A 20,339-nucleotide genomic window follows, 5' to 3' on the forward strand; every position below is an offset into this window, starting at 1 on the left:
CTGAACCATCAACTATAAAAACCCCATTTAAACACAACTTAAACAGACCCGTCAATGAAATCTATTTTGAGAAAACAATCCCAACTCAAGGGCCAACTACTTTTCTGAGGGCTTTAAGTCCCTTTAAGCCCCAGCTCTACTAAGAACGCAAATGTCCAAATCAGTTGGATATCAAACAGACTTCACCTTGCCAGCTCCCTAGCGCAAAGTCTTTGTAATGTTCAATCTAGCCCATGAGTGAGAATTCACAGCTACATCAACGGGTGAAGAAGAAGGGTGATTACACAATGACACCAACAGAAATGTCTAACTGGAGAGACGAAATTTGGGAACTTCTGTCGGTAAGGGCCGACGCCGAGATCATCAAGAATAATCAAGGAACAGTAAGAGACTTGGTTGTTTGAGACCAAATTACGAAAGGCTACGTGACAGCGGTGTAATCTAAGTCATGTCCAGCTTCCTGAGATCCAGGTGCCACCCCTCGCCTAAGACAAATGTACATTAAGTACATACAGCAGACAATCTGGTCTCATACAGTAAGTGAGAACGGATCTGACACAGACAGTCTACTGTTGTTGCTACATGTGAAAGGGAAAGTTTGGACAATGTTCAGAGTTCATATGGGAAAATTACTCTAAAAATGTTATGGATAAAACTCTCCATCTCCATGACAACTGATGAAATGTGATTCAGGTGAAAGCTCAAAAAAAGTAAATTAAGTGAACCTAGAGTTGAGACTGATTTGTCAAAGTGTTCTTTCCACTGTTAACAATGAGCTTTGTCTTTTTCACTAACATTTTAGACTGCATATTAACCTTAAAAAACATGTCACACTGGTGTTTAGCCACCACACCATGTCCCTCGTTTAATCAAGGTCATATGAAGTCACCCTTTAAACCAAACCACTGGGAAAGCGCCACGGTCTGAGCCGGGTGTACAATAATTCTGTTCTAGGTTGGGTCTGTAACAACAGAGCTTACTCTCATTAATATTCATTACTAAAACTTTTCATCAACACGGCTTAATTGTCCACACCGCATGATTTAAACCTATCAATAGAAACGAGCCATGCATTAATAAATAAAAATATGTGTGTCAGCGTGGTGGTACAAGTTTTCAAACTAAACTAAAGTCTGTGTGAGAGCGAACAAGCTGAATCAACTGGACGTGAGTCGTACTCTTTTCTGTAGGGTTCCGATCTGTTTCCTGGTTTCAACATCTTTGCCCCCAGACTCCAGGAATTTCTTGTAGGCCAAGTCGAATGCCTGTCCAATGGTTAGAGTTATCTCCTCTGCCTGCAGCGGGGGAGAAACAAAAACTTGATCATCCCCAAAGCAATTTCAGTCAAAAGCAACTGGACTTGGTTGGGGATAACGATGACCTTGACCAGCGCTACCCACTCCTGGAGGGCCACTGTCCTGCATGTTTTAGGGTTCTCTCTGCTCCAACACACCTGAATCTAATGAGCGCCTCTTTATCAAGCTGCTGAAGCTTGTCACAGGTTTGAAAATCGTTAGACTCGTGTGTTAGAGCAGGGATAAACCTAAAACATGCATGGCAGTGGCCCTCCAGGAGCAGGGTTGGGCAGCCCTGACCTGGACAAATGAGAACATTCACAGGCAAGACTTGATCATATTTACCTAAGGCTGCATCCACACTTTCACTGAAGCTTAATTACAGTTGAACTGATCATATGCTGTGTCCCAAATTGCGCACTGCAGTGAGTGTACTGACATTTGTGCACTGTGTGCCCTCTGTACTGACACGATCAGGATACTCAGTTTCCCCAGTAAGTGTTGTCTTACATCACACACTGCCACCCCACATACCGAAATGACGATCCTATTTTTTCTTCTGTTTATTTTTCAAAAAGCTTTTCCAACAACTCTTCATCCTTGTGATCCTCTTTTTACATTTATAAAATGAATCTAATTGTTGTCGCTCCATTGCGCTGTTGTTCCGCCATTTTCCAGTTTGAATTAACTCTTCACTACGTAGACAAAATGGCTGCGACTGAGAGTGTTAAGTGTTCATGGATCAATACTCAATGGTTTGGCCGTTTTTCATGGTGTGACTGGAGAAATGCAGTACACTGCCTTTTACCAACTTCCGGCGTGAACGCACTTCCACCATCAAAAAAGCCAGAAGGGCGCGATTTGGGACACAGCAATTGACACTTATCAACGAGAAGTCAAAATACAAAAGAAATGAGGGAACAGTATAAAAAAAAAACATGTACAATAATTCTACATTCTGTTAAATGTGTTCTACATCTGTCTCACTGAAAAGACAAGGAAGCAGAAGGCACTTACACACTTTTCACTGTCAAACACATAGCAGAGGTGTTTGTTGGACTCGGAGTCTTTGCAGATGAAAGTAAATATCCTTTTATCAGTTTTGTCATCTGCACAGAAGGATATCCTGTGTAACTGACAGTTATGCTGCACCTCCTGAAAAACCAACACAACACATTCGTTATTTATTCACTTCATGTTCACTACAAATCCCTTCTTTCCCTCCGTGCCGTTTGTTGTCACTTCGGTTGTACAGTGCTGCACCAACTGATGCAACAACAAAATCCTCACTGGACTCACTTTTGTTTTGGGATCTAGTATCTTCACGCCATAAATGGAAATCTGTAATTCCACTTTGGGGGTCTTCTGTCCCTCTGACTTCTTAATATGTCTCTGAAACTGGCAGAGAGAAACAAGCAAACAAAACATTTCATTAGTCCACAGCTAATGCAGAGGTTCTTCATTGTTTTTCAGGATCCCTAACAAGAGAGATTAGATCGGAGACCCCCTCATGTATGTGCCTTGGAATAATTTGTTGTAGCCTTTTTTTTTCTTTTTTTTTAGTCTTAGTGATGTGAAAGAACAACACGAGGAATGTGTTAGAAAGATACTAGACATGTATTACATACATCTGCAATTTCTAAGAGTTACAAATTTGTTGGATTAGAACAATGTTCTTTGAACAATTATATATTTACAAATTTAAATATTATTTATTGAACTATGAAGCCTTTTGTATAAATTATTATTATTATTTTTTTTAGATCATGATCATTTAAATGAATGAATCGGATAGTTTTTTTGCAGATCCCCTGGCAGAGTGTCACTGATAATTACTCTATTAATGCACCGTCATTTATAAGGAACACATCCCAGTACCCTGTTTCTAAAAAAGTTGGGACACTGTAAAATATAAAAACAGAATGCAGTGATTTGAAAATCATTGAAACTTATGATTACCACTCTGTTGCATCGCCTCTTCTTTTAACAAAACATTTGGGAACTGAGGAACTCATCTCATATACTCATGGTTTAGCTCTATTTCGGTCTCTTTCGGGGAAATATATCTGGTTCTTTACCTGCTGAATATTGGTACCTCCAAAACCCAAGTGATGTGCATTCATGCCACATCCAATCACAGTGAATGAGGACGTTCTCCACTATGTTGAGGAGCTGGCGAGTAACAACATGTGGCATGAAAAGGTCAGTGCTTTCCAAAATGGAGGCTTCAGGAGAATCCGCCACATCACCTGGCCTGAGAAGATGTAAAAAGTGCAACAGTGTAGGGCTGGAGATCAAACCCAGCCACATTACATGGCTAGGACATGTCTTCAGAATAGCCCAGGATTAAGGTTTTCATAATTTCAATTCTAAATAAAATATCTTTCTAAACTACCTCTCAATTATTAGGCCTAAATAAAAGGCAGGTTTGGTGTTTTATTTATGAAGAAAATTATTTAAATTTGACCTAATGACCTTAGTGTGGCATAGTGCCCAAAAAGTTATTTCACACTTGATACCATGAAGCCTATCTTGTTTTAAAGAACTGGCATTGCCTTCTGTCCTGAACAGGGCGGCTTTGGCTCAGTGTCAGAGTGGGTCGTCCTCCATTCGAGAGAGCATCCCTGGTCCTTGTCTTGCCCAAGTGTCCATCTGCAGCTCTAACATTTTTCTGATTTCACTTTTCAACATTGAGTGTGCCAAAAAGACGTCCATACCCTTGTAAGGGCTTGAGTTAAGCTTCTATAATTTAGATTTCTTAATAACAGACTGTGAGATAGAACTGTAAGTGTGTGTTTCAAGGAGATTTATCTTGCCTGAGTAAAAAAACACACATCCATTGTATTCTAACTGTGAAACTACAGTATTGGACCTTAACCGTAGACACATGCTTTCCAGGGCTGTCTCTCAGTTCTCCTCACATGATCTTTGGAAGAAAAACGAAGCCTGTCCTAATTGTCAGTGTAACTGGGAGAGTAACCATGGAGCCTTGATCTCCAAACAGGCTTTTAAGATCAAATGTAATGTAACAATAGAGGTGTGGGTTTGGGAAAACAGTCCTACCCTACATGGCCTCACAGATTCAAGTCTTGGCAGGAGAAGACAGAGGCGAGGCCAGCAGGCAGCGAACAAAGCCACATTACCAAGAAGCTGTGAAAAAGTCTAGGAGTCTTTGCAGCACAATAACCAGGCACTACATCACAGCCTGTCTAATTATTGTACTGCTGTCTAAATGGCAATAGTAAAAATAAAAACCATTGTAATAGTTTTATCTAAGAGGCGGCTAGAGACCTAAGGTTTTGTTTGATTTCCCGCCATCGCACGAATCTCTCTCTATGATCGATTTTGAGTGAGGACGTGCACGTGTGGTGTAGCATAGCCAGGCATTTTTTGTCTTCAAATAGTAACAAACAACAAAGTAACAAATTTAACTCCAGGTGCTATTTTTATTGTTACCAGGAGCGCAAGTAATGCACCCTACATGTCCAGCACCAAACAGCAGACAGAAAAAGGTTAGTAGAAAAGCAAGTGAACACAGTGGACCATTTAGCAGCTAACAGGGTTCACATTTCTGTCAGAAGACCAAAAACAAAGCTAAAAGTAGTTTGACATATCAACTTTTTGATATGATAACATGTTAACAGTGTGTTTACATCTTGTTACACTGCTCCTAAATGACGAAAATAATTAATGAATATTTGAGTATGAATATTTGAGTTGTTCCAGCAAACGGATGCATAATTACATGTAGAGCAGACACAGCAACATCAGCATTCATTAATTTAGTGGTGATAATCCTCTGACGGCTAGTCACTACAAGCGGCACCTTTCACATTTACATATAGTTATTAAAAGCATTGTTAATATATGATTAGTGTAGCTTTAATCAAAACATTAATTAGCAAATATTATCATAGCTCATTTGTGTGTCCGTCAGTGGTATTAGCACTATTACTGTAACACAGTCTAAGTTAATATTAAGGTGTCGTAGTGTTTCAAGAAATCAATATCTCTCCACTAATATGCAAATGTAGGCTGTAGCACCTAATTAGATCATTTAATTCACACCAGGAACAAGTGGTAGAGAATATTACGTGTCAAAAAATTGCATGATGTATCACTGTATATTATAGTGCCTGTGCTTTAATAAGTGACTTATTGAATCAAAAAGTTATGTTGGTATTTCAGAAAATATGTTTACGGCTGAAGGACTCAAGCTCGGGGTTAGAAACAACAGGGTCCATGGCAGATTAATGTCCCTTTTATTGGATTCTACATCTATCTCGGGCAGGTTGACTGGGCAAACTGCTGCGTTGTCCAGCAGTTATTGGCATCCACGCTTGGGAGCTGAAAAAAGTCTAAGGGCACCTTGCTGTGTAACTGATGAGGGAGGGGAGCATTTGTCACTCACTCTCCCCTCCTTACTCTGAGGAGTGACTTTACCTTGAGCTTTCTGACGGCATCCTTCACAACTTCTGTGCCTTTTGGGGCTTCAACCTCTGTGTTTCCAAGGAACTGTAAAAAGAGAACAAAAAGGCATGCTGTAATATGACAATAAAGATATATACTGTATATAAGAAAGTGTGTGGTGCATCAAACAGTAACAAAGAGAAAGTAGAAATGCTTTCATTGGACAACTTAGGTCTGACGTCCTTCGGTGACATTTGTCCGACCACATTCTCATTGGACAGACAATCACTGTAGTTACAATAACGAGTAAGTGTGAGACTGCCAGAACGCTTTTGAGACGCAGCGTTTCTGTGATGTCTCTGTGATGTGGCAGGACTACCGCTGCCGTGCTGTGGAATATCAGTGGATGTAAAAATGTCAGCATAAGATAGAGTACTTGCTCTGGATGAAGGGAAAGCTTGAGCACGCAGGGAGAGAGGACAGGTATACAGATATATGAGGTCCAACAATATTCATCGTCATGTAGAAAGGCATGGTTGATCTTTGTGTTAACCCATTTGTCCAGCCCTCCTCCACCGTGATTGCAAGGTTGGCTAGGTAAAAACTTTGACAGTGAAGAAGATTTGAAGTTGAACACCCATTTGTGACCAGAAAAAAAAAAAAACATGCAGCGCTCAGTGCAGATAGACGCTTAGCACCTCTTCATACACAGCACACAAAACACATGCGTGGACACAACTCTACCACGTAGAGTGATCTCAGTGCGCTATGGAAAATTTAGTTAATCTAGAGATAACGGGCTGATTTTGAATAATCTGTGGATAAACTGTAGGACAGCAGATTTATATCTATATAAAGACATCAGTAAACCAATCACTGGTGATCAGGCCTGCAATTAACTTTTATTATCACGCCGATTAACGTGTGGAGTTTCTTGATTAATCAAATAGTTGTTTGGTTTACAAAATGTCAGAAAGCGGTGAAAATATCGGCCAGTTTTCCCAAAGCCCAACATGATGTTGTCAAATGTCTTGTTTTGTTAGATATTACATAGATATGTCGTAGAGGAGCAAAGATACCAGAAAATATTCACATTTGAGAAGCTGGAATCAGAATTTCGAAGCTCGATTTATCGATTCATCTTTGCAGCTCCACTGGTGACGTTTCAGTCAATATCATCTGCTGTTTCTTATTCCAAGTTCAAATGAACGCAGATAACATTTTTACTAAATGATCCATGCTCATCTTTCAGAGACATCAAGTCACCACCTTAAAAATTAAACTTGTCAAGGTACCAAAGCATATACATGAGAGGAATGCACAGACAGAAGACATACACATACTGGAGCTGGAGTAGCACTTCTGCCAGTCTCCATCAGATGGAGCCATTAACCTTTGTGCCTGAACATTGTATTTTCCACCTGGCAGCAGCTGCAGTAATTGTCACGAACACTGCTTCAGTGCCTCCTGAGCTTAATGTGTATAGCCTGTTCCAATATCAGACTTCATAAACACTGCTGCCAGTCCCTTAAAGGTTGGGAAAAACAACATAACAACATCTTCCACTGGAACTCAGCAAACAGCTCAGACAGACAGGGGTTGTCTCGACGACACAGCAGTCTGTGTGAAGCTTTCCGTGGCTTTGCTAATGTCAATTTAATCTGGCAGCTTGGTTCACAGACCAATTGTCCTTGGATATACTTTATATGGAATGATGCTCTATAAGCCAGGGGTTTTCAAAGTCTCAGACTGTGAGCCTCCCCTCCCCTCAGACAAAGCTTGGAAAAAGGCGCCCCCTCACTCCTCTGGTTACTTAGTTTTGTTCAATTTCAGGATGCTTATGGGATCATGAGTCTTATATAATCCCATACACCACACTTGAGCCCGGATAGCCTAATATTGTTATTTGCCCTGACAACATCAAATACATCAAAAAAGGTCTGTCCTCAGGCATGTATTAGTTACTGACTCTGGGAAAGTGGAAAAACAGTAAAATGTTCCCAAACTATTGTATCTCTCTCTATCTCTTTAACCTTCACAGACATTATAGTTATTCTAAGTCCGTGGTTCTCAACCATAGGTCCTGGGAGCCCGTTGAGGGAGTTCCAGGAAGTCCCAAAAAATGGGGCATAGTTTATTTTTATTCAAGAAGTAAGCCCAATGTGAGGAAGATCCACAAGACTGACTGTTCTGATCCGGTTTCCTTTCTTCCACAGTCCTCATCTCGACTGTAGCTGATAAATATATAATTCTGGAATCTTTAATCATATCTAAGAATCAAAATATTATCTGATGGAGGTACCAAAATCAATCAAAATGAGGGTGCTAATGTGTATCAATTTAGGGGTCCTTGACATGAAGAAGGTTGAGAACCACTGATCTATATCATCTTCTTTTGATAACTCACGTAAGAATGAATGTATTTTCATGCACTGAGCCTCAACTGAAACCTCCTCACATGGTAAAAACCTCTGATAAAAGCAAATGTCTGTTCATAGCATTTAATGAACTCGGACAATAGTTAGTATTATTAAGACATTTTGCAAAATAGTGTGCCAATATTAAAAAATGCAAATTAAATATATGAGGTTAATACATTTAACAAATAAACTGCATTTAAAAAAAAATAAAAATAACAGACAATGTCTACATGAAACCTTCAACTTCTTCAACTTATCAATAGAGTCAGAAAACAGATTGAGGCTTTCTATCAAAGTGTCAGCACTCTGCCCTGGAGTGACAAATGTACTCCACACACCTAAGGACATCTCTGAGTGCGCCGTTGACAGATGCCCTGGAATAAAAATGGAGAAGTTCTTGTTCCCGACCAGTGGATTCTGGGCTACCACTGGGGAGGTTTCACAAGGCAGACTAAGCTTGGAGGCTCATCCATCAACTGGTGCATGCAGCTGAAAGACAAGCCACCCCCGACCCTCATTACCCTGCAAGGTTTCACACACACACACCTTAGCTTAAAGGGAACTGTGTTTTTACCCTGAAATGCAAAAAATCTAACAAAAAAAATGCACATTCTGATATTTCAGCCCCACGGTAGGTCTGAAAAAACAACACAATGGAGATTGAAAACCGCACTGCATGAGTTCAGCTCCCTCCATGATTGAATTGAATCATTTTTTGACACAATTCTAGAATGGGCAGGATCTGCGTCACATGCAATTTCTGAGTGATATGATTGTTGAGTTTAGACATGCTCATCCCAGCAGCTTAGAAACCTCTCAACATTGTCTCCCCTCCTGTGGTCATGAGGTCAAGAACACTTGATTACAGCAGTCAGCAGAAATCCTTTTCCACCAACAAATGGCAGGGGGGGAAAGCGTGCAGTGGTCCATGCTAGGGTTGTCAGGATACTAGAATTACAAAGTCGATCCCTATACCCAGGGAAATACTCGATACTATTTTCGATATTACAGGGAGAGAAATGACAAAAACTGAAGGCAGAATTAAAAAAAGGTTAAAAGATTAGAACAATAAAAACAACATCCACATCGTTTGTTTTATTGTGTTGTAGAGCTCAGGGATTTCTGTGGACAGTAGATGATTCCATGAAGGAGGTTAAACCTTGGATTCAGTTGGTGAATCAGTTGTTGTTAGTCAGGTTTTCCACAGTGTAAACAGGAAACTGCTCCATGCTAATGTATTCAGCTACAGTCCTGTTTATCTGCTGTGTGTCTGCTGACTTGGCTCCATATTATAGCTGTTGATTTAATAGAGTTGGTATAGTAGCTGCTACTGTTTCTGTCTTGTTGCTGGTTGACTTTTCAGACACGTTATTGTCTGTCATTCTGCTAAATTAATGTCTCTTAACGTTAGACGGACAGGACTCATGATGTTAGCTGCTTAGATCCACCGTTAATGTTACTGTTTATTATTAGATGCAAGCTGCTAGCTTAATGAAGAGACGTAACTGTTTAATATTTCAATGTTGTTGAAAAAGGAACTTTACTAACTAGGTTTGGACGATATGACAAAAATCTGATATCACGATATAGGTAATTTCATATACTGATAGAGATATAGGCTTTAAATAAAGGCAAACTGTAAAACACGTTTTACCAGTACATTCTTGAACTGCTTATTCTTTTTAAATGCACTGTGGACGTGTGGAAGTAATAAACCCTCTGATCCTTGGCGGCGAGCGCCTGACACAGACAGCGGCGGGTGCACGTGAGTCGAGTGCTGCGTGGTCACGCAGTGGGTTTCTTAGTGATGTGATTTCTGATAGGGACATCTTATCTAAAGTGTTGTTGTCATATAAATGTGTTTTGTTTGTATCTTTCTTCGACATTAGCTGACAGCATATTAAGAAGTGTCAGGCACTCTATAATGAGCTTTGCAATGGAAGCAGTTTTCGACAGCGTTGTAAGCTTTTGAGCTCTAGTAGTTATGTTGATTACATCATGTTATGGGCAGATATTCACTGTTGATAATTACTAAATATCCAAAGCACAAAAATTATATTCGACACATCCGTAAGTAGCTGCTAAATTAATTCGACTCAAACACTGCAGCCTGTGCTTGTCGGAGGCCCAGAGTCACGTTTTGTCCTAGTATGTGTCGACTGGGCTGTGTGTGTGTTACACTCTCTATGGCCGGGCTTATATTGCACGGAATAACTCCTTTCAGATTTAAGCTTTGGCTCCCTTCATCTTCATTCATCCTTCACCCTGTAAACTTCATGATTCATGACACCGCAAGATAAAATATGAAATGATAAACGTTTTTTTTCTATCGTCACCATTCAATTTCAATCACTTTCGCTTTTATATTGGACAGTCCTACTTCTGACTCTCTAAAGCCACCATAAAGACTGGGTCTTTAAGACGCTTCGCCAACTTTGTTTTGCTACTCAACTTCGAGTTCTTCTCTCTCTGAGCATCCTGAACAGAACCAGTTCAATGAAAAAAGGGGCAGTATTGAAGCTGAGTACATGACAGTCACCTCATGAGAACTTTAAGCTAATTGAATTCAAAACATGAAATGGACAAATCCCGGTTTCTGTTAATGACAAGGTAAATATTTGGCATAAACATGAAAGTACAGATCTGTCTGTAGAGGCAGGTGGTGTTGGAGAGTTTGTAGCAACTCATAATGTCATAATCAGCACATACTGTTAGAAAACCATGAGCACATAACGGTCCTTGTCTTCTTACAGCATAGGAACCCCTCTAGTTTTACATGACACAAGTGCAGTCCTTAGTTCAACGCAACTGGACTTTGACTGTTTGGTCTATAGGACATTTCCATCAATCAGTTCCAAAATTATAATGTCTCTTGGATGTGTGACAAAACCAAGGATAACAAGATATACTGGCTGATTCTTAGAGGGGAAGACAATTGTTCCATACATAATTATTGCAGTTACTTTAAACGTTAGCGGATCCAAGCAGCAAACCATACTAGATACCAATCTACAAAACTGCATCTCTCACTTTGGCTACTAGATACAGTCTATTAATAATATTGATATATTTGCTTAAAGAATTACAAAAACAGATTAATCAAGTATAAAAATAGTTGCAGATGAATTTTCTGCCCATCGACTAGTAAATTAATAAACTAATCGTTGCAGCTCGAGTTTCAGTTTAGCTTCGGTGAAAAACAGCAGCAAGTAAGTTTTTTTATATAACTGATTTCAATTAGCCATTCCATAGCATTTTCATTGAGTTTTATTCTCTGGAAACCTATAACTGCTTATGCACTCTGACTAAAAGCAAAGTCTCAGTTTATCTCTCATTTTCCTAAAATTAGATCATTGAAAATTCTTCTTGGATCAGCTAAAGTTTCAAGTAATTGCAATAATTATGTATGAAGCAAGTATCTCACATGCTAAGAAATTCTTGCTAACGGCCATTTATCACAATTTTCTGATATTAAAGTAAACAATTGATCAAAAGACAAACATAAAAAGCATAAATGTATATATATATATATATATATATATATATATATATATATATATATATATATAAGTATCAGATAAAGTATCAGATTTGGATTATTCTTTAGACAGTGTTCCCCTTTAAGAAAATACCCAACATGTACCCTTTTTAAGATTATTTTGTTTTGTTTTACAGCCTGAAATGATAATACATAAAAAATATATTTTTTACCAGTGTGATTAAAACATTTTGCCTTACAACATTCAACTGAAACAGTTTTTTATTTTTTTATTTATGAGAATTAATAAAAAATTAAAAACTAGAATATCAGGGTTGGAAAAGTGATGAGTCCCCAGATTTAATACTTTGTGGAGGCACCTTTTGCTTTAATTACAGCCATCAGTCTGTTCGGATCTGTCTCTACCAGCTTTGTGCACCTAGATTGGAAATATTTCCTCATTCTTCCTGCAGAACTGTTGGAGTTCAGTCAAATTCTGTGGTGAGCGGTGATGGACTGCACTCTTCAAGTCCATCCACAGATGTTCTGTAGGATTCAGTTCAGGGCTCTGACTCGGCCACTCTAGGACATTCATCTTCCTGTCCTTTAGCCACTGTCTTGTTTTTTTGGAGGTGTGGTTTGGGTCGTTGTCATGCTGGAAGGTGAACCACCTGCCTATTTTCTAATGTCTAATGTCTAACAGAGCCCGCAGGTTTTCCTTATGACCAATAGCCCAGCCCCTGCTGAAGAGAAACAAGCCCACAACATAATGCTGCCACCACCATGCTTCACTGTAGGGATGGTGTGTTTTGGGTGGTGTGCTGTGTTTGGTTTCCGACAAACAAAGCGCTTGGAGCTCAGCCCAAAAAGTTCAATTTTGGTCTCATCCGACCTCATCCGAAGACTCAGTGTGAAGTTTTTTCAGAAGAGGCTTCTTTCTTGCCGCCCTGTCATACATGTAGAACTTGTGAAATTGTTGTCACATGCACAGATCGACCAAACATCTGCAATTAAGACTTGTAACTCCTTCAAGGTCACCATGGGCCTCTTGGTAGCTTCCCTGATCAATCTTTTCCTGGCATGGTCATTGAGTTTTGGAGGGGTGGCCTGATCTAGGCAAGGTCTGGGTGGGGCCATAGAGCCACATGGAAGGTGATTGGTTATACCTGAGAATGGCTATTATGGTTATTCTAAAGGGACTCATCACTTTTCCAACCCTGCTATTCTAGTTTTAAATTTTTTCTTAATTTTCAGAAATTTTGAGAAAAAAAAATTCACTTGATTGTTGTAAGGCAAAATGTGTAAATCACACTGGAAAATATAGTTTTTAATGTATTATCATTTCAGGCTGTAAAACAAAAAAAGTGATTGTTTCAAGAGGGTATCATGACTTTCTATAGGCACTGTACATGTTTTTGACTGCAGATTGTGACATCGAGAGAATAGGACCTTAGTGTTCTCATTAGTAGCCATAGCCCTGCTTTTTTACACGTGCAAGTGCCATGTCACAAATCCTGCTTTATCTTAGGCATAGTTCCATAAAGCCTGGAAAACCTTCAGGATCAAGAGAAGGGGAAAATATCCTAGTTAATTTAGTTGTGCCATCAAAACAATTCAAGGCACAGAGAATGTTACTGACCTTGTTAAATCAATGGATCAAATGATGAAAACTGAAAAGTTGAAAAAATAAATTGAAAAAGTATTTTCTTGAGGGATTCTCTTCTGCTCTAACCAGCTAGAAGATTGTGCAGTAAATTACAAACTGAGCTCATTTTCAACAATACTCTAAACCAGGGAGAACAGGCCGAGCACAGTCTCAGCACTTTGGTTGACTCATTCCCTCCAATTCCTTCAGTGATTAGTAGTGGACTCAGATCTCAACAAATTTAGCCAGACAGGCAACTCATCAGTAGGAAGCCTACATGCAGACAGTGAGGGAACTGACAATATGCTTTGAGATTCAGCAGTTTTGAGGATGCTGTAGTTTTGGAGCTCCACCTCAAAAACACCATTACGTCTCTGAAACTCAGGATGTAGGCTGACACATCGAGTGCCTCACGGGACAGAAACTCTTGTTTGAAATGAAGCCGAAAACTATCTGACAGGGAAGTGCTCTCCAAGTCAGACAGTCCTCTTTCAAGATGTGTTTGATGAATATTTGAAAAATACTTTTTTAGTGTAGTGTTAGTGTTTTTCCATTGAGCCCTTTCATTTCAAGTTCTTCTTGTGTCAAGACCAGTCCAGTCAGGACCACTTTAGCCAAAAGAAACCTTATTTTCATTTGCATTCAGATATGTTCCCAGTAGGGCTCTGTTCTGGGACCTCCCTGCCCTTCCATGTGCATACGTAAAGAGCCTGCATAAATGAATGTCAAAGGAGGAGCTGAGGTTGAGGCAGGTTGATCAGTGCAGAGGAAGAAGCAATTGTAGGTATGCCGAGGCAGCTTAAATTAACCCCCTTACTGGATTTGCCAATTTAATGCGTAGAAGGGAATCTCCTTATCCTGGCATCACCAGACTAATCCGTAGGTTCATTTTCAATTTTCAAGGGCGTTTATCAAGGTTGCTGACCAAAATGTCTCTGGATGCTATTAGATAGACCTAAGTGGTGCTTTTTGATTTTCAAACTTTATGCATGCTTGGTTCGTTATGAAGCAAGAAAAAAATATGGCCCAAGTCACAAAACTTTACAGCTTTTATATGTTTTTTTTTTTTTAGGAATAAATAGACAACACAGTAACAGTAGTAACAGTAAGTGTTGTGTTATATTTGATTAGGGCTACCAAGTTTGACGGTTTGATCTCAGCTTTGTAATCTTCGTAAACTGCACTGGGGGCACATGCAGACTGGACGGTGACGCCGTCAGTCATCTTCTTAAACCCGCCCCACATGTGACTAATGGTTGTGATCTAAAGCTGCTGGAAGTATTATCTGAATATAAGAGGGGCAAGACAACCAATGTACAAACAAACGTGAGCTGGTCTGAATTCAAGGCTACATTCAGCACATCTACAGCTACATCAACGGCTAACAGCTGACAGCCGATGTGGCTGGGATGTGAGCTGAGCTTGATTCTGTGGCCTGCCTGAACTAACGCTTTGCTCAATTTTAAGCTGGTTTCGACAGGAGTGTAAGTCACTTCCCACTCATTAATAAATAAACAAAAAAATCAAGAAGGCGAAGACACAGAGAAACTCTTTCAAGTTAAAGTTTGACAAGTACGACTTTCCATCATCATAGCACCAAGGGAAAACAGCTGCTCAGGAAGATAAATACTAGAATATACAACAGTTCATACTCAATGTTTTGTGGCATCCAAATAAAATCCTCCTCCATTAAAGGTAGAGTCTGTGATTCTGGAGAAAGATTATTGCGATTTGAACTCAACACACAAACAAATACAGCCCTCTCATCAGTGCTCCTTCAGAATGTACTGTCACTCTCTCTCCCACTGCCTTTCTCTTTACACACCCATGGCCTTTCCCCTGTGCTGTGCATGGACGCCAGAATAGTCTTGTTTGCCTCAGTCCAAGACACTCTGTTTGTTTTTCACATTAACAGAGCCAAAGCTGTGTTTGAACAACACACGCACAGGACAGGCAGCTAGAAGCTATATTTGCTGAATTTGACAGAAGTGTATTGGATTAGAGTCGCGGACACCACCTTTAAATATCCATTCTTATTCATTCTTAAGTGAGCTAGGCTGGAATTAAAATGGATGATATAAAGAGGTAAAGGGTGTTTGGCAAAGCTGGGGGCTCCATCAGGAGCCACGCTAATCAGCCTTTATTGAGACTGAGATGCTGTCCTTAGTGGAAGGCCTGGTGGTGTCAGCAGAAATGCATCATGGGACAACTGGACCGAGAAGCAGCAAATGAACAGGAAGCCACAAAATGAGGGATTCTGTTTTGCTTTTGAACACAATAAAAACCTCTCACCTTTGTTTATCAGCAAAAGAAAACCCTCTGGACTAGCCTGGAAATACATCAATCCAGACACACAGTAGGGTCTGGCAATGAGTGATAGACCTTCCCAGCTCAAATACCACTGCAAGCAATTGGATAGCACTATGACCGACTACAACAACAACAACAATCGGAGCAATGAATAAGGTGAAGTAGTTAGCTGACGATTATCTGCCATAGTTAATGAGCTCCAAATTGAAATTTGCAAGCTGTGCGTCTGGATTTCCAGGGTACTTCTGGACCTTTTATGTTGAAATATTTAAGATTCACAAAGCTCTGCAACAGTCTGATGGTGAAACATACCTTGGCATTGTAGGGTATGTAATGCTTGGCCAGTGCCTCTGGGGTGTGCATCCATGATTTGTCTGAAACGATACAAAAAGCTCACTCAGTTAAGCATTCTGAATCAATGGTCTTATCACATACGATACGGCAAAGGTACAGTCATTCACATAAGAGGTTAAATCTCACATCAGGCAGACGTAGAAGGAATGAATGTTATACAACAGAGCGTATACACATCACAGGAGAAAGAAGAGCTGAACCTGAGAACAGAAATACCTATTAGGTAGAGAGCTTCCAGAACCAAAGAGAAACATTTGAAATTTTCAGTCTGTATTAACCCACTTCAGTTTCACTAAGAGCAGGGCTTTCTTTTTCAGGAACTGCTTCTCTCTCGCACACAGTCATACAGACTGATTTGTTGGTCACTGAGCAGCCCCACTGCACAGTTGGGGGTTAGTGGACATTCTCAAGGGCAAATTAATAGTGGCAATTAGGCAAGGAGTAATGCTGTTTTCACTTTCCCACTCTCATTTGCCCAATAGATATGGTAATTGAAGTCCACTTCTTTGAAATGTGTCAGATAAGGCTTTCTAAAATAATGGAAAGCTGTTCATAGATGCAAACAGACGTGAATGTGCGCCACATGGTGCTAAGTAAAGGTACCCTGTGGCCTTTCTGACAACTAAAAGTTCTATCATGCACAATCATACGCGCAACGCAAAACATATTCCTGCCGACGGTGTCACTGTTCCACTGATGGACAGTCGGTCGCAATCACAATAGTACTTCTAACCAAGGCTGAGAAAATGTAAGAGGGGACACTTAGAGGAATACAAAAAGGCTAGACTGAGATTCTAAAAAATGTTGTGAGTCAGAGTGCACAAACATACAGAGAGGTAGTAGTGTTGTATTTAGGCCAGGTGACAACAGAATCAAAGATGATTAACACAGGCTTTATGGAGAGTGTGGATAGTGTTTGACCACATGAAAGTACAATCTAAATGCACCTAAAATGCATTGATGACGGATTGTGATCCATCTGGACTAACCACTTCAGGAGGTGGTCAGGGATGTGTTGTAACCACATTTACCACAAATGTGAAGGCAACTGCTTTTTCAATCCACGTACAACTACCAGCGCTGGCCTTTAGCAGGTCCGGATGCGAGGGAGAGCAAAACTTTCACACATAACGAACAAAAGTGCAGCCTGGAGTGGTATCGACTCAGAGCTGAGGCAAGAGCAGAAGGCAATTCAAACAGCGGACCTTGGCAGCATGTCTGTCTGTACTGTGGTGCTCTGTGGCTGCAGACGGTAAAGAAGAGAGTGACATTAGTTCGGATCTCAATGTTAACACTAGAGAAACATAGTAATAAGAAGTGTTATAGAAATCAGGTTAAATCAAATCTATATTCAATCTGAATACGAGACATATTTTAATGGCAGGTTAATATGGGGTCAAAGAGTTGGTGTGATCTTTGAAGATCACAACGATATGAAATGAGTATTGGTTCAGAGGTCATTATGGGTCAGTCATTGAGAATTTTCAGCAATTCTTAATCATCCTTTTCTGTTTCATTTCCTTTCCATAAACGGCTTATTGCCCTGCTAATGAATCCTGTGACAAAAGACGCATGGCTGTGACCTTGGGGGCACTCTACTCCTGTAGGTTGATTGCGTTAATCAAGACTTTGCTTGTGCAAACCATTTGAATAATATTCACCTCTGCACAAGTATGCGAACCACTATGTTTACATTGATGTTGTCAGCTAAGTGGCTTGATAAATTCAAAGTCTATTCTAATTAGTGTTCATTTGGTGCTCCACATTTAATTAATGGTGATTGCTTATGTTTGCTAATCTCCCATATTTTTTCCAAGGAAAACAACAGGCTTACTCTTGACTTGCAAAGAAAGTTTAATTCTTCCGGGAATCACTTTGATGGCAGAAAATTCATGGAAAACAAACACTTTGACACAGAATGTAACTGCGTCACTTTTCAGACGCTTCATGGTAAACTGGGAGCCTTTTCCTCCACTTACTGTATGCTTTTTAAGTTTACTCAACAGCTGTGCAATGAGATTATCTCTGCTTGCACCTTGCAATAGTCTCTTCCAAAGTGTAATCAATTTCCTTGTGGGACTCTTGAATGAAAGTTGATAGAAGGATGATGTATCCCCTCCTTTCTTGTACAGCTAAGGAGGCATATAAACTAAAGGCAGGCAAAGAGGAGAGTGGTGCGAGCTGACACAGCGGCATGGCAGGTAGGCTGACATATTTTCAAGGCGTCAGCACACACTGTGCTGAGTAAAAGAGGGAGGGTGAGGGGAAGGGCTTAGATATTTCTCACACTTTGCTGCATAAAATAGAAACTACATGAGCGCAAGAGTGAAAAAAAAGTTACAAGTGGCATCTGGGTTGCCAAAGGTAAGATTAACTATTGGGGCATAAGGATGAGTCTTGGTGCGTGAAGGTCACTCTGTGTGGTTGAGCTGTCAGGTGTTGGATGAGGATGAGGGAAAATTCCAGGGATGACAGCCTGAAAAGAGTCGATGCCTCTCTGTCACACTGTGATGTGCTGCATGCAGGTCTCTGGAGGCAGGGAGTGCATTATTTCTCAGTGCGCTCCTGTTTCCTGCAGGACCAATTAGAATGTGTGATGGCAGATAGGTCAAATGTTCTTCTACCTCCAGTAACTACTGTTACTCGTTATATCTGCCTTCACCTGTAACATTATGGTGTTGGCTTCCTCTATAAATGCATCTATTCATTCATTCATGTAGGGCTGAGTGATATACAAAGGTAATTTTCTATCATTGTTTCTGGTAATTCAATAAATAAATAAATAGTCTATATGAAATAAGTACATGGTAAAGCCTATTTTTAAATACCCCTGTGTGAATCAAATGCTTAACAAACGCAGTATTTTCTCAGTTTATTAAGGATCAGAACATACAGAGTTGTGAATATTGCCATAATGTAGTCCAGGCACTGTTTTTCCACAGGGCAATGTAACAATATAGAAAAATTGACATGATAGACATTTTTATAGTGTTTTCATGATATATATCTTCTTTGCCATCTAATTTACGATATGGAGGAAGGACTTTATCTCAATATATCACGATATCTGCTCAACTATGTGAAATCATGCAGTTGATATTAATCACACTGAACTGTGTGGTAAGGTAAAGTTTGATTATATGATCGAATAATCCTTTATTAGTCACACATTGGGGTAATATGTGGGCAAGAGGCAATTCTAAACCAATACTGCAATTTTCAAATGATATACCTTTTCTCTGATAAGTTTGTGTTAATGTGCTTGTTTCCGTTTAGACAACATAATTGTGTATCACAAAATCTTGATAAGATTTTTCATGATATCAGTTTCATTTAAAGACAATAACCATATTGAGTTATTGCCCGGTGCTAACCCATTCCCCCTCTCTCTGCGGACAAGAGCCTACAATGCTTCCCATGGCTACCCGCTCTAATTAAACAGAGTAGACAGATAAAAATGGTTATTGTTTGGTTTGGGAGAAACACAATAAAAAGGAAAAAGGTGCACCTTTAGTTAGCAATAAAGGCTAATTCCTTATCAGTGCAAATAAAAAGGGCTCTTGGGAAGTGATACTCTTATCTACCTCAGCTGCAGATCGTTCATGAATGAATCTTTTGGGTGAACAAACTACTTCTCACTTTTGTCCTTTTCATGACTTTATATTAAATAAATACAGCTGAAGATAATATTGAATTATTATAATAATTTAATAAAAATGGGGGTTCTGTTATTCTAACTTTCCAAATGTCTCTATTTTTAGTATCTTACTTATTCAACCAATACTTAGACGGATCGAATAGTCTTTGGACCATTTAGTAGTTAGGGTAGTTAGTTCCTGGGGTCTTTTGGGGTCTAGATTGTAAACGTTACTGAATAATACATGCATCGTTTGGTTTAGTATTTAAATACAGTATAGGGGGGGTGGCAGTGGCTCAGTCCATAGGTCCATAGGTGAGTTAATAGAGTGATACAAGTTAACTTGCATAGGTTATAACAAAACTATATTTAATATACAGCAGGAGCTCAGTCCATAGGTGACTCGGCTGGGAACCGGAGGGTTGCCGGTTCGAGTCCCTGTGTGGACCATGAATCGAGCGTGGACCTGTGGCTGGAGAGGTGCCAGTTTATCTCCTGGGCACTGCCGAGGTGCTGTTGAGCAAGGCACCGAACCCCTAACTGCTAGAGCGGTGCCAGTTCATCTCCTGGGCACAGCTGAGGTGCTGTTGAGCAAGGCACCGAACCCCCAACTGCTCAGGGTGCTGGTCACTGGCAGTCTCCATCAATTGCATGTATAAAGGTCCTGTCTGTGCATGTGTGTGTATTTTGGGCCTGTGTGTGTGTAAAATGAATAACAATAATAGAGTGAAAAAATCTAAAGGAATTCTTCTTCTTCTTCTTCTATATTTGCTTAGTATCTGGGCCCCTA

At 39.9% G+C, this 20,339-nt stretch overlaps 1 protein-coding gene across 3 annotated transcripts in view; it reads right to left on the reverse strand.

Annotated features, from left to right (window-relative positions):
• LOC310952622 (PTB domain-containing engulfment adapter protein 1) overlaps positions 1–20,339 on the reverse strand; it is a 127,668-nt gene that overhangs the window by 7,076 nt on the left and 100,253 nt on the right. For all 3 annotated transcript variants that reach the window (XM_083921283.1, XM_083921284.1, XM_083921285.1), the window contains 5 exons: positions 15,871–15,932; positions 5,739–5,810; positions 2,595–2,693; positions 2,313–2,450; positions 1,179–1,295 (listed from right to left, as the gene is read on the reverse strand). In XM_083921283.1, the coding sequence (XP_083777409.1) occupies positions 1,179–1,295; positions 2,313–2,450; positions 2,595–2,693; positions 5,739–5,810; positions 15,871–15,932 (488 nt within the window). The remainder of the gene's footprint in view (positions 1–1,178; positions 1,296–2,312; positions 2,451–2,594; positions 2,694–5,738; positions 5,811–15,870; positions 15,933–20,339) is intronic.

The sequence above is a fragment of the Echiichthys vipera genome (assembly GCF_963691815.1).
Source record: "Echiichthys vipera genome assembly, chromosome: 10".
NCBI classification, from domain to species: domain Eukaryota; kingdom Metazoa; phylum Chordata; class Actinopteri; order Perciformes; family Trachinidae; genus Echiichthys; species Echiichthys vipera.